A 15,651-nucleotide genomic window follows, 5' to 3' on the forward strand; every position below is an offset into this window, starting at 1 on the left:
ATTACATAACAAAATTATGCAGGCAACAAGCAGAAGTCATACAAAATCATGATAATGAGAATGTTCGCAACATCGGACAAGGCGAAGCCCGACACAGAAAGTATAAGAGGCTTAAACTTGGCGGCGGTCAGGCATACCACCGTTCAAGTGACTAGACTGCCGTGGTAGCTAATACTACTAGGATATATATTTATATATATATAAAAGGGCATAATCTGCTGTACCTAGCCTGGACTGACAGAGGTCGTGTATATATTGTACATTTATATAAGAAATAAGTGTGTATTGTAAATATGTGTAAACACAGACAATGGACTAATTACTACAGGCTGACTAACAAATGACAGACCCGACCTCTCGTCAGAGAGGGCGCTACACATAGACAAGACAGTAACTTTCATTCAAAAGAAATATGTGGTCATGAGCCCCAGCTGGGGCTCGACACCAAGACAGACAGACTGACTGACCGTCAGTTGCTACGTGACTCTGACTCTGACTCTGACTCACAGCTGCCTGTTTGGCACTTTCTGAAAGGGGTGACGGTTGTCAGCCAGACGCTGTGGGGATGCTCCCACAAAGGTTTTTTTGTGGTTTTCTTTGGTCCTTCCAGGCAGATGCTGATACATTACCCTCAATTATATATTGTCACTTCTACGTGGATCGAATGATAAGTAATCAGTGTTCAAGCTAACCATGCTATATTAAATCAAAAGTTATAAATACGAATCCCTGCGCACTATTAAATTGCATAAACTCGGACAACCAATACGACCAATAGTCAATTGGACAAACTGCCCTGCATATAATCTAGCTAAACAACTAGGCACAATATTAGCAAATACATTACAACTACCTAATGCTTTTAATGTGAAAAACACTAGTACACTAATTACAACTCATTGAAATAAATAACAATTTACAAATGTGTTCTTTTGATATCGAAAATATGTATACCAATATCACTACAAAGGAACTTTACAATAAAGTTGGAAATATTATAGCTAAGAATCAAAATATTTCACATGAAACAAAAATTGAAATTAATAACCTGCTAAAGATAATGTTAGAACAAAATTATATTGAACATAATGGCAAATGGTTTAAACAAAATGAAGGTCTTGCCATGGGAGCACCAACTTCAGCAATTCTTGCCGAGGTATTTATACAATACTTCGGAAATACAACTATCATTGATATTTGGACGAAACACCAAATATTATTATTACAGATACGTTGAAAATATTTTAATCAATTATAATTCCCATATAACTAACACTCAAAATACGTTGCATGAATTCAATAATATTCACCCTAGTATCAAATTTACAATAGAAAAAGAAATAAATAATAACATCAGTTTCTTAGAATTATCCATTGAATAAACACACGAGAACCTACAACTAGGACTCTATCAAAAACCAACAACTACTGATCTAATCATCCACAATGATTCATGTCACCCATTTGAACACAAAAGAGCAGCTACAAACCTTCTCATTAATCGATTGCATCAATATCCCCTTTCACATAACATAAAAACACAGAAGAAAACATTGTTAGAACTATTCTAAATAATAACTACCCACAAAATACCATACAACTAACACAAAAACCATCTACAAAAAATATTATGCAGACAAATAAATGGACCACCTTCACCTATTTCGGCCATGAAATCAGATTTATTACTAAACTTTTCATGAATACTGAAGTTGGTATCTCATATAAAACAAAAAACAATATAAAACATCTGTTGAAAATAAATGATGACAAAAATGATTTATATAATCTTACTGGGGTTCACCAACTACAATGTGCCAACTGTCCATTAAAATATATAGGACAGACCAACGTAACTTTAAAGTCAGATTCAAAGAACACATGAGACATAAGAAATAACAGACAAAGCTCCAGATTTGCTCAACATATATTGGACACCACACATGAATATAGTATGATAGGCAAAACATTAGAAGTTCTATATATATCGGCAAGAAAGGCCGAACCTTGGATACATATGAAAGATTTCACATCTACGAAATCAGCAAACTAAATTTGCAACTGAATGATAATTTTACCGAAATGTTTAACCCTACATAAACAGCTTGGAGGCAGGTTAAGGTGACGTTTATTCCAAAGCCCGGGAAACTTGATTATACCGAGGCTAAGGCTTATCGTCCTATCAGTCTGTCATCTTTCCTTTTGAAAACGATGGAGAAACTAGTGGATAGGCATAACAGGGATGGGTATTGAGGACACATCCTCTACACCGAAACCAACATGCCTACCAAACAGGTATATTTACCGAAAGTGCACTACACAATGTGGTAACACGCATAGAAAGTGCAATTGAACACAAGGATATTGCCTTAGGAGAGTTCCTTGATATAGAGGGAGCTTTTGATAGAACCTCATTTGATGTAATAAAGCAGGCTGCTGGAAGGCATGGCATAGAGCCTGCAATATGCAGATAGATCAATGCTATGCTGGAAAGCAGAACCATAGCTGCTGCATTATCAGGAGAAACCCTGGGGGTGTCCGCATCTAGGGGATATCCGCAGGGGGGCGTACTTTCGCCTCTGCTGTGGGGTCTGGTCGTTGACGAACTCCTGTGGGGACTTAATGATGATGGGTATTATACAGTAGGATATGCTGATGATATAGCAATCCTCATAAATGGAAAATTCCTTTCGACCGTATCAGAGCGCCTCCAGACAGCTCTGTACACGGTCCAACGATGGTGTGAAAGAATAGGTCTTTCCATCAATCCCAATAAGACGGTAATTATGCCGTTTACTAGGAAAGGAAATATAAAGGGTCTTAAGGAACCGACTCTCTTCAATAAGACAATCCAGCTCTCCAGCGATGTCAAGTACTTTGGTCTAGAATTGGACAAGGGACTGACATGGAAAAAGCAGCTGGACAAAGTCATTAAAAAAGCCTATAAGGCTTTTTGGACATGCAGAAGCATGTTTGGTAAAACTTGGGGACTGCAGCCACATGTTATACATTGGATATACACTGCGGTTGTGAGACCCATAATTACTTATGGTGCCACAGTTTGGTGGCCCAGAGTTAAATTTAAGACAAGCAAGAGAGAACTTAGCAAATTGGAAAGGTTGGCTTGCGTAGGTATCACAGGAGCGTTTTGAACATCTCCAACAGCTGCAATAGAGATACTCCTTGGATTTGCCCCACTGCATGTACAGTTGGATGAAGAGGACAGGGCAGGAATTTACCGTCTCCATTGCAGTGGACAATGGAAACCTAAATCTGATGGTTTTGGCCATGCATACATGACTCAGGACATGGAAAAAGAACCAATATTACAAATGGGGTCTGATAAAATGATACTGAGATATGTATATTCAAAACCTTTCACGGTCAGATTTCCTGACAGGAGTGAATGGGAAGACAGGTTTCGGCCCGATATAAAAGGGGGACTGATCTGGTATACAGATGGTTCCAAGACAAATAAGGGCACTGGAGCTGGTGTGCAGTGCAGTACATGATAGTATTCCAGGCAGAAGTATATGCCATTAAAGCATGTATTATGGAGAATTTAGATAGTAACTATAGAAATAGGAACATCTACATTCTATCGGACAGCCAAGCTGCACTTAAAGCGCTTGACAAACACCAGTGTGGGAGCAAGTAAAACAGCACTATTCACACAGTAGCCATATATATTCTCTCTCTCTTTTCCATAGAGGTTGAAAGTTAGGAGAGGAACATATTACATAGAGGAAGAAATGCGATGGTGGTGCAGTTGTAGTTAAGAGACGTCAGTCCTCCACATCCTCCCCACCCTGGACGATCTCCAGTGGGATGACCAGCTGCACAGATCGGCTGACGTTGGCACAGTTGGCTGTCCGGAGGATGACTGTCCGCACATTTCCGTCCCGGCCAGGTCGCGTTTCGTGGATTCGAGCCTTCTGCCACATGTGCCGTGGTCGTAGATCGTCCTGAAGTAAAACGATATCTCCTACACGATATTCCATAGATCTTCCCTTAGGGTGCAGCACCTGGTGATAACTTCGCAGTTCGAGATACTCCTTCTGCCACAGCTTTATTATATATATTATTTATTATACTGTAATTTGGTTTTAGCCCGGTGGCAGTAGTACACAATTGGACACAACAGACAAGTAACACACATTACACTAAGTGACAACACGTTCAAATAAAGTACAATACACAAAACACAACAATAAGGACATCCTACCACAATGAATACAATGACTACAATACGATTAACAACTACAACAATTACAGAGAAATACAAACAACTGCAACAAATACAACAATTACAGAGAGAGAGAGAGAAGAAAAAAATACAAAACACAAACAAAAGGAAAGAAACAGTCATGGATGCGTAATGTCATTTACTTCACTTCACTTCACTTCACTTCACTGCAATTTTTTTCTTTTTAATTATTTCCACCCCAACTTCACTTCGCCTCATTTATCACTTTCCTAATCCTTTGCCTAAAATTGCTTGGTTTACAGGACAGAGTACCTAAAGCATCTGCAGGCAGTTGGTTCCAGAGCTGTATGGTCCTATTTACAAAGGAGTATTTCCCGATATCTGTCCGTTGCTTTCTACTCCTAATTTTCTTGCCATGATCACCCCCGCTCAGATAGCATGGTGTTTCTAATCTGTCACCTATAGCCTTCCAAGCCAGTTCTCCCATGTATGTTTGAAGAGAGCACATATGCGAGCTATCTTTCTGCGTTCTGTCAAGGTTTCCCAGTTCGATTCGTTCCTATGGTGTGCAAATTTAGCCGCTTTCTTTTGCACCCGGTCTAACGCATTTATCTGTCCCTCCCTGTAAGGATCCCAGCACGCCGCCCCATATTCCAGAATCGGACGCACTAAAGATGTGTATGCTAGACTTTTAGTTTTGCTATTTCCCTTTTTTAGAATACGCATTGTAAAATGAAGTGCCTTCCAGGCTCTTTTCACAGTGTAATTAACTTGATCAGACCAGCTTAGGTCGCTGCGTAAAATTATTCCCAGATATTTACAGTTGCTCGCTTCTGGGATTACTGTGCCCCCTAACGAATAATATAGTGGCTCCGTTACTCGAGCCCCCGTGAAACAAACTGCCTTACTTTTAGTTGGATTAATTTTTATCTCATTTTCAACCGCCCATTTCCAACCGCCCATTTCCCAAGTCTGTTCAGAACTATCTGCAACTTTTCCTTATCATTATTATTTTTAATTTTCCTATATATTATACAGTCATCCGCGAATAGCCTAATAGTTGACTCAATATTTCTCCAAATATCATTGACGTAGGCGAGGAACAGTAGTGGGCCCAGCACACTTCCTTGCGGTACTCCTGACGTTGTTCTGACTTCCTCCGATAGTTGCCCTCCTACTCTGACTCTCTGCGTACGGCCCAAAAGGAATTCCCTTATCCATATAACTATCCTTGAGTCCACTCCTGAGGCCGAAATTTTCGTAAGCAGACGATCATGAAAGAAACTAAATCGAAGGCCTTCGAAAAATCTATTACAATTGTGTCTATCCTACTTCCGTTATCCAGTGAGTCTGCAATGTCTTGGTAGACCGTGATTATTTGACTTTCACATGAATATCCCGGCCTGAAGCCATGCTGAACCTCAAATAACCAATTATTTTTATCCCATATTTTCCTCCGGTACGATGCTATAACGTGTTCCGTTTGCTTGCACACTACTGAGGTTAAACTGACGGGTCTATAATTGGAGACCAGCGATCGATCACCTCCCTTGTAAAGAGGAACCACTATGGCCTGTTTCCAATCACCTGGAATAGCGGCATTATTAATTGTCACATCCAGTAATCGCGCCAGGTATGGAATCATGGCTTCCCCACCCAGTTTTAGAATTTCACCAGAAATGCTGTCTGGCCCTACTGATTTGTTCTTACCTATCGTTGCTAACCTTTTCCTAATAATTTTCGTACTAACTGCGAAGGGTTCCCCTGAGATATCGTGCTGTATTTGTGGGATGCTACGCTCACTGCTGAATACGGAAGAATAATATAAGTTGAGGAAGTTAGCCTTTTCTATCGAATCAGTAACGAGTCGTCCATTAACATCTTTGATTGCAGGAATATTTTCCCTATTTCCTTTGCGTCTTTTTACATACTTATAGAACTCAGTCCAGCAGTTACCTTCATTTTTTAATACAGTCCTTAAAAATATCTCCTGCGCATTTTGCTTGGCTAATAACAACTGCTTGGATAATCGCTTCAGTTCCTCTCGATACTGCTGCCCTAATTTTCTTCTATTATATGCTTTTCTGACCTTTAATTTTAATTTTTTCACTTCCTTATTGTAGTAGTCAGGGTCTTTAGGAAGTCTTCCTGGATTTCCTCCCTAAGTCTGTCTTCTTTTCTGAGGTTGTCTCGGGTGGTGGGCTCCAGACCGGTGGGCAATGCTGTCAAGCGTTCACCATTCAGAAAGTGAGTTGGCGCCAGCACATCGGAGTCGTCTTGAACGATTGGTCTAGAATTTATGGTGGCTTCTACTTCCATTAACAGTGTTCCAAGGGCTTCTTCATTGATTTGGCTTTTACCCAACACCTTTCTTAGGCAACGTTTTACTGTTCCCACCATTTGTTCCCACCAGCCTCCCCACCAAGCCGCCCGTGATGCGATGAATTTCCACGAGATTCCGTTGTGGGCGAAGTGCTGGCTTGTTCGTTGGTCGGCAAAAACCTGACTGAGCTCTGCCAACTCCTTGCTAGCAGCGTGGAACGTCCTCACGTTGTCAAAGTATATGGTTTGTGGGATTCCTCTTCTTCCGGAGAACCTTCTAAAGGCCATTAGAAACTTGTCGGTACCCATATCCGAGGCAAGCTCAAGATGCAGAGCTCTGGTTGTTGCGCAGGTGAAGAGTACGATGTAAGCTTTCTGTGTCAGGCTCCCCACCTTGACATAGAGGGGACCTGCGAAATCAACACCGGTGACGGTGAAGGGCTTAGTGGGTTTGAGACGATCGGCTGGCAGTGGTGCTTCAATTTCTTGGCCTCGGGTGTTTTTCGAAATTTTGCAGGGCAGGCAGTGGTGTAGTGCCTTTTTTATCGTCTGTCGGGCTCTCAGGATCCAAAATTCATCTCTCAGCTCTGACAACACCATGCGAAGTCCGAGATGATGTAGGCGAATGTGTGTCTGTTGTATTAGCAATTTCGTGAAGTGATGTTGCCCATTGAGTAGAAGTGGGTGACACTGCTCTCTCGTTAGCGGTGCAAAGTGTAGCCGTCCGCCGAGATGAATGAGTCCAGAGTCTAAGAATGTGTTGAAACAAGCGATTTTGGACTCTTCCGGTAGTGGTGTGTTGTTCCGAAGTGCATAAAGCTCGACAGCGAAGAATTCCTCTGGTACAGTCTGAATCCAGTAGGCACGAGCCGCCGGGAGTCCCGCCACAGTCAGTTCGCCTCGAAGTCTCTCTTGATGGAGTAGTGATTGCTTGAAACGAAAGATCCAAGCGATCGTGCGTATCAACTTCCAGTGGGAACTGAATCTGGTAGCATATATCAATGAAGAATGAATTCCCAAAAGAAGAACTGTTTGAGTCCGCGGGCGCTTTTCATCTGGCAGCAGGCTGCTTGAAGTGGGAAGGTTCTTGGGCCATTCTCGCGGAGGAAGAGATAGCCATGAATGTCCATGTCACCATTTATCCAAAGACTTCAGTCGATCTGCTGTGATGCCCCTCGAAAGATGATCAGCTGGATTCCTTTCTCCAGGGCAGTGTCTCCATTGCGAAGGCGTCGTGTACGTTTGTATTTCCGTAACCCTTTTGCATACGAAGGTTCTCCAGCGGTTTGGGTCTTCACGTATCCAGCCTAATGTCACCATGGAGTCAGTCCAAAGAGTTGCTGCTTGACTGTGAAACCCCGTCTCCCAACAGTAATAGCGTAGCAGCCTGGCACCTATCAGTGCTGCGAGGAGCTCCAGTCGTGGTAAGGTCACCTTCTTTACAGGCGCAAGTCTGTTTCTGCTGCAGACCAGCTGGACCCTGACGCGGCTCTTACCCTCCGTTCTGATGTACAGTGCCGCACCATATGCCCGTTCGGAGGCATCGCATAAGACATGGATGTGAGAATCGCCATCTTCCGAAGTGTGTACACAACGGGGAATGTGTATGCTTGATAAGGATGGTAGTGTCGCTACCCACGTGTGCCATTATAGTCCAAGGTCTTGTGGTAGGAGTTCATCCCAGCCCATCACTCGACACCATGTAACCTGGAATAATCTTTTCCCAATGATGGAAACAGGTGATGCTAGGCCAAGGGGATCGTAAAGTATGGCCGCGGCTTTCAGCAAGTTCCTTTTTGTGGTGGGTCCCTTCGTTACCTTGTTTGTAATGACCTCATGATCGATGGAGAATATATCGGTTTCTGAATTCCAATTGACGGCCAATACTTGGGTTTCTGCGTCGAATCTCTGTCCCTCAGCAGTCCAAACTGTTTTTAACTGCGCGGAATTTGAGGCCCATTTTGCCATAGGGAGTCGAATTTGTCTCATAAGGGATGTAAGCTTGTAGTACAGTGCGATTGCCTCAACTTCGTTTTCTGCACCTGCGGCGAAGTCGTCAACATATGTGCTGTTGACCATAAGGGATGCAGCATGGAAATGTCTGCTTGTAACGATCAGCAAGTTCTCGCAGTGTAGCGGCAAGCAGAAAAGGACTGCAAGTCAGCCCAAAAGGAAGCCTTTTGAAACGGTAAGTTGTTATGTCGCTTGTAGTTTCGTAACCGTGTTCATCGTCACCAACCACTCGGTACCAAAGGAATCTTGTTAAGTCCCTGTCATCTTGATCTAGGACAAGCTGTAAAAATGCCTGGCTGACATCACCAATAAACGCTGAAGGGTATAGCCTGAATCTCAGAAGAATGGACAAGGTTTCTGGAAGAAGGTTTGGTCCAATGTCCAGAGCGTCATTGAGCGAGGGCGCGTATTTTTCACGCGAGGGCCCATCAAACACGATCCTCCACTTGATATTCCCACGCCTTTCCTTCTTTACCAGATGGTGTGGCAGATAATAACTCTCCTTAGAGTCTTGTATAGGCTCGGCGATTTCCACATGACCCTTTCTTACATAATCTAGCATCTGAGAGTAATAAACTTCCTGCAGACCTGCATCTCTGTCAAGTCTCTTCTGCAGTGTCTGAAATCGTTTTTCTGCATTTTGGCGATTGGTCGGTAGGGTTATATTCCCCTTTCTCATAAGAGAAACTACTCTTCGCTTGTCTTCAATGCGGTGGGAGTTGTGGAATCGCTAGAGGATGGCAGTGTCCTATGCACCTAAATATCGGTCTTGGTCTGGCGAGATTCCGATGACATCCAAATCCCATAGGCGTCGAAATCATCATCTGAATGAGGGACGTAGTGGCCCGACTCAATGTAGTTAACGACTACCGAGCTGACGGCGATCCAAGATCGATTTCCACTGAGTACCCAACCCAGCTTGGACGGGATCAGTACTAGTGATTGCGACAGTCGTACTGGCGTATCATTTTGACTATCTTCCAGTAATGGTCACCTCCGATGAGAATCTAGGTAGGAAGATCGTCGTTTTCGTCCTTCGGGTCGGCGAGTTGCATTTTGCGTGTGCGTCCCAAAACGTCGACTTCATGCGGTACAGTCGGGTGAGCTGAGAAGGCGTGAGCACTCTCAAACGCAGTGAGGGGTGTTGTAGAGTTAGTCCAGATACCCTTTAGATCCAATCGGACGAGTCTACATCGATTTGAAAGAACAGATGGCATCTCCAAGGCGCTGACTGCTAGCTGTCGACTTTCTATTGTTTCTAACTTCAGGTCCTCTATTATTGAGTTAGTGATGAAGCTGGATTGACTGCCGCCATCCAGTACGCATCTAGTAAGTTTGCTTATACCTGTGGGCCCCTAATCCAGACACGTGCGGTCTGCAGATAGGTAAAATCAGAAGAGGCAACTCCTACATTGCCGACTGAGATGGGTGGTCGGGCAGTATTGCGTTCCGTGCTGTTGCATATGGATCTGTGGTGACTCCTCTTGCAAATCGTGCACAATGCTCTTCCTTTCTTGCTACAAGTGCGGGCATTGTGGCCTCGATTGAGGCAAAGCAGCGGTTTGCGGCCTTCGGCTTCTCTGTGCGGCTGCGAGTATCAGTGACAGTATAGCAGTCTTGGGCCCAGTGGCGGCGGCTCTCGCAAAAGACGCAGAAGGGCTCTGTAGGTTATTTAATTCTTCGAATATTCTTCTGGGTGTTCGAGCTGATATGGAAGGTCGCCGCCGCTGGAGTGGGGTCAGACACGCTCGAACTCTCGCCGCGAATTTTCTGGGTAGTTATGGCTCCCTCTACTTCAACGCTCAGAAACTCCATTAATTTTATGATATCACCCTCAGAGAGCTGTTCCCTCTTCACGTGAACGATCCATCTCCTGCATACATCGTCAGGGAATGCGCGAAGTATTTTTGGCGCCAGTACTCTACCGTAGGCGTTAACGTCTTCCCCTATCGCCTGGAGGGCCTGGATACGTCTGTTACACTCTATGAACGTAGTATTGAGAGCTTCGGGGGACGCGGTCGTAATCGGCGTGACGTCTTGTAGGTAGTCTAGGTGGGCCTGTATTATGCGGTTCCGGTCCCCATACCGTTCGCGAAGAATCTTCTTGGTGTCCTTATATGTTGATGCTGAAACAGAGATGCCCTCCACCAACAGCTTCGGCTCTCCCTCAAAATAGCCTTGGAGAAATACGTGTTTGTTAACAGCTAAGAGGATGGGTCCTTATCAATGGATGACTCGAATTGTTCCCAGAAGCGTGACCGGCTTTCCACGTCTCCTGAGAACGGCTCTAACTTGATGGGAGGTAATTTGACCGAATGAACAAACGATTGGGTGGGAACAGCCGCAGCGGAGGTCTCACTGGTTGTTAAATCGGCCGTTGCCGCAGAAAGCCTCATCGATCCCTCGCACTGCCTTCTGGATCGGGCGCTTGGCAGTGTCGATATATTCTTCACAAATCGCCACGTCTGTGTCGTATTCATCATCCGCGAGGAGGTCGTGGATGGAGTCGTCCAGTCGCAACATACGTTCTAACGCTTCCTCGACGCGTCCCTTGTAATGTTCATAATCGTCAAGGGAAGTCTCTCCTGTGAACTAGTTAACTGTATTGGCGAAAGGCGTAATGTTATTTCGCTCCCTTGCACGTTCCTCTTAACCCTTTCTGCCCGAGTGATTCCATTTGGAATCGCTAACTCTCTTGGCTTTTGAAGCCCATATTATGCGGCGAATGATTCCAGTTGGCATCATACGTTATAGTTCCTTTCTTTGGGGACAGATCGGAGCAGTTCTTTGATGGGTCGCTATCGACTGTTCATTCACATGCTTCTGATGTTTGTTGACATGCAAATGGCGTTGGAAGTTCCGACTGCACTTGATTCTTTATAAATTACTAACAGGTATGCATTATACAGGGTGCCCAAGAGGAATGTGCCAAATTTCGGGTGTTCCTTATGTTAAAGTATGCCGATATAACCCAAAACACCTATGTGCAAGTCGAACAGTTACGGATATAATGGCCAGAGAAGTGTGAAACTTTGACCGGTGTTACACACTTGTTAATTATAACATACATATTAAAACTGGCAGGAATATGTGGTTTCTGTAATGTTAATAATGTACGTAACATCAAACTAACTGGTGAGTGACATGAAACCATAAAATTGAAGTACAAAATACTCGCTCGCCACGTCATAATTGTCCTTAGGTTTCCAAGCACTATACATGACACATGACTGGCAAGCGCTGACGTAACATGGCTGACTGTGCTATAAGCCGACCACATAACTGTATTAAACGTACATTCAAGGAAAATCTCTTTTGGAATTTCGTTTCCATTATCTCATGTGGATTATTATGGGACCACGTATGCATATTTCGTAAATTATTTACATCGTCCTGGGTAAAAGACGCCTCATCACTGAATGACGCTTAACAGTTCGGGATGAGCTTTTATCCAGTGGCACAAATCCATACGCTGTTCATGGTCGCCTGGTTCCAGATGTTGTACCCTTTGATCATGGTAAGGATACAACTCTTCATCATGTAACGTTCGCCACACCTGCATACGTGATACGCCGATGCGACAGGCCATTCTACGAGTGGACAGACGCGGACTTCTCTGAACCATCTCAAGAATGTTCTCTCGTGTGTTTATCATTCGTACATCCTCCCTTTCAGAGTGCACATAAACACTCGGAAGAGAACCAGTATCACGCAATGTCTGGTGAATTCGCGTAAATACATTTCGAGATGGAATCCTTCGATCGGGAAAATGCCTTTGATATTCTTCAAAATGCACATCACAATATTCCACGTGTGAAAACACAAAAGGCATTTCAGCAACTCCGCACAATTAACCTACCACCCATTCACTAACCGGCCGCAACGTATACTGAACGTAGCGCATTAGCTCACGGCTAGTGTGAGAATTACCTTTTAACTCCCTTTTGTTTTAACGCGCCATTGAATAATTTGCCGCAAAATTCACCACCATTGTCGGAACGAACAGCTCTTATAGTCAATCCAGTTTCTGTCTCAACCATTTTCATAAATTCTTTAAAGGCTTCATATGTGTCACCTTTTTGTTTCAAGAAATGAATGAAGATTTTTCTACCGTGATCATCCACAACAGTCAAAAAATATTTAGCATTCCCATAAGAGGGTACTTCAAATGGCCCAACCAGATCTAAATGTAAGTATCAAGTACCCTTTTTGACCGTTTGTTCTTTGATTGTAGGAGAGGCTTCTTTGTCATCTTGCCTTCCAGGCATGGAACACATTTCTTTGGACTGATCTTCTTGTTCTAGAAAATCAATGCCACTAGCTAAACCTTTTTTAAGCAACTGCATGCTAACCCTATTTAAATGCCCCAAACGCTTATGCCACAACAGTTGTTCATCAACTTGCTGGGTACTTGCAACTTGTTCATTCTTTACAATATTAGTACAAGATTTCTCACATGTGTCATTATTCTCTTTGGTATTAATCTTATCTTTAGTTGCGGTATTTGCATATTGGGTCAAGTTAGCTTTGGTATTTAAACAATAAATCCCATTTTTGGGATATGCTTTGGCAAGAACTTTGCCTGTTACCTTAAAATCATCAGAATCATATAAGTTGCAACAGTCTTTGGTGAATAACACAATCATACCCTTGTTTACAATTGAGTTGACAGATAACAAATTTGTAGACAATTTTGGTACATGCAATACATCTGAGATATGGCTAAAATTGTCATTCACAAGTTTTACATCACCAAAACCTGAACTAGTTAACACGTTGTCATCAGCAAGACTTATCTCATGTTCCTTAGAATCATGTGTTTTATAATTTTGCCAAACAGTCTTATTTCCGGTCATTTGGTGTGAAGCACCAGAGTCTATTACCCAAGTATCATCCTTAACTTTAACATGATAGGCAGATACCACATACATGGATTTTTACTGGTCTTATTTTTCCATTTATTTTCATTACACCTTTGATCGGATCCTTCTTCATTTTCATCAGTACTATTAACTGATTTTGAAGACTGATTGTCCTTAAATTTTTAGCCAACAGTTTTTGTTTATATGGCCTAGCTTACCACAAATTTTACATTTTGGTGGTTTACGTTTAAGCTTATCTGTGGACAGAAAGGTTGAATCTGAATTTGCATTTTTACCAAATTCAGTATCTTGCAATAGCTTAGAGTTAATGAGCTCACTAGTCAAAGCCACGTTGGAATTTTCAAGTGCCATATGCATGGGATAATACTCTTTAGTTAAACCCTTTAACATTAAAGAGGCTAATAGCTCATCATCTATTTTTTTGGCCACTGAGACTAATCTAAGATTTACTAACATGAAGGCATTAACATATTCCTGCATACTTTTATAGTCCTCAAGTTTCAAAGAGCACAAATCAGTTAAAATACTTATCCAACTATTGACACCCTGATCTTTGAATGTTCTTTCCAACGCGTCCCAGGCTTCCTTTGCTGTAGTTGTCTGGACAACATAAGATTTAACTTGGGGCTCCAATGTCAGACAAATGATGGCTCTGGCTTTCTTGTCCTTTTGTTTTGTTGAGGGATGCGGGAGTTGTATCTTCTGCAACATATCCACTGACTGCTGCCCACACAGTTTCAATCACTAGAACATTTTGAATGTCAAAGCACCATTCTCTATAATTTTCCCGTCCTTTGAGCTTTGAAGTGGCCATGATGAAACTTGTCGCTTTGTCTTGGTGGCAGGGTCAGTCCAAGCAATCACTTTTAAATAACACTTTCACTTTTTACTATTTATACTTATCAATAATATGATCCTGGGCCCATAACCTGTTATTGTCACTTCTATGTGGATCGAATGATAAGTAATCAGTGTTCAAGCTAACCCTGCTTTATTAAGACTAACTTTTGGTCAAGTCAAAGTCAAAGTCACATTGCGACTGACAGTCAGTCAGTCTGTCTTGATGTCAAGCCCTGATTTGGGCTCATGACCAGATTTTCTTTTTTTATATGAAAGTTGCTATCCTGTTTGTTTGGGGCGCCCTCTCTGACGAGAGGTCGGGTCTGTCATTTGTCAGTCATAATCTGTGTTAGTAAGTCCATTGTCAGTATTTACATATACAGTGCGTACAATCAAGTGCGCGCCGCGGCTGCAATTTGCCGTGAGTCATACCACCGCAGAACGGATGCAACTCCTCCCCGCGACTGCAGTGCCGTTCCCCGATAGCGTGAGTGTAGTGGTGTCGCTGAGTCTCCGTCCATCAGTTGCTCTACATGCACACATTTATAAGAATACAGTAAAAAGATAACTTACCGTGGTTTATAACAGGTGCTGAAAGTGACCTCCTTCTGCTTGCAAACATGCCGCGCATCTCACAAATAAATTACGCGACACTCTCTGCAGTTCGTCGACGGTAATTGAATGAATTACGCGTGTAATTTCATTTTGAAGACTATCAATGCTGCGGGGATTATTTTTGTAGACTTTTTGCTTCAGGTTGCCCCAAAGATAATAATCAGAAATACTGAGATCTGGGGATCTGGGAGGCCACAGTCCTCTACTGACAATTCTGTCTTCAAACACTTCCTGTATTGCGACCATGGATGCATTAGCCGTATGTGCTGTAGCGTTGTCCTGCTGAAAATACCCGTATTGTCTTTCTTCGGCATTCAACTGATCGAAGAAGGGATTCAGTATGTCATTAATGTACCGATCAGAGTTCACGGTATCGTGGAAAAATATGGGGCCAATGATTCGCCGCGGGCTTACAGCACACCACACACCCACCTTTTCACTATGTAATGGCACTTGCTGTATAGCGTGAGGATTTTCATTGCTCCATATTCTTACGTTTTGTGCATTGACGTGGCCACCAACGTGGAACCACGCTTCATCAGTCATGAATAGAAGCTGAGGATCCACTATTCCATCGTGTACATTTTGCAGCAGCCAGTTGCAAAAACGAATTCTTGCTGCATGATCTGGTTCTTTCAGCTCATGCACAACTGTTACTTTATACGGGCGAAATTTGATTAACTTTGTGGCTGTGCGAGCAGATCCTAGCGAAACACCAGTTTCCTGTGCTAAGCGTCTTAACGATTTTCGAGGACTGATCTGTAATCTTGC

General features: G+C 43.0%; 2 protein-coding genes across 2 annotated transcripts; both read right to left on the bottom strand.

Moving 5' to 3' along the window:
• Positions 1 to 6,313: 6,313 nt before the first annotated feature.
• On the bottom strand, positions 6,314 to 7,129 carry LOC111863452. The gene has a single exon (XM_023849799.1). The coding sequence runs from the start codon at positions 7,127 to 7,129 to the stop codon at positions 6,314 to 6,316; it is 816 nt and encodes a 271-aa protein (XP_023705567.1).
• A 1,456-nt stretch (positions 7,130 to 8,585) lies between these two features.
• On the bottom strand, positions 8,586 to 9,221 carry LOC111863453. Its single transcript, XM_023849800.1, has one exon. It carries the CDS (start codon positions 9,219 to 9,221, stop codon positions 8,586 to 8,588), a length of 636 nt encoding a protein of 211 aa, XP_023705568.1.
• Positions 9,222 to 15,651: the final 6,430 nt, after the last annotated feature.

The sequence above is a fragment of the Cryptotermes secundus genome, unplaced genomic scaffold (genome assembly GCF_002891405.2).
Source record: "Cryptotermes secundus unplaced genomic scaffold, Csec_1.0 scaffold2401, whole genome shotgun sequence".
NCBI classification, from domain to species: domain Eukaryota; kingdom Metazoa; phylum Arthropoda; class Insecta; order Blattodea; family Kalotermitidae; genus Cryptotermes; species Cryptotermes secundus.

Excerpts from the sequence above, each read along its gene's own strand:
- LOC111863453 (XM_023849800.1), bottom strand. The coding sequence starts at position 9,221 with ATGAGAAAGGGGAATATAACCCTACCGACCAATCGCCAAAATGCAGAA.
- LOC111863452 (XM_023849799.1), bottom strand. The coding sequence starts at position 7,129 with ATGGTGTTGTCAGAGCTGAGAGATGAATTTTGGATCCTGAGAGCCCGA.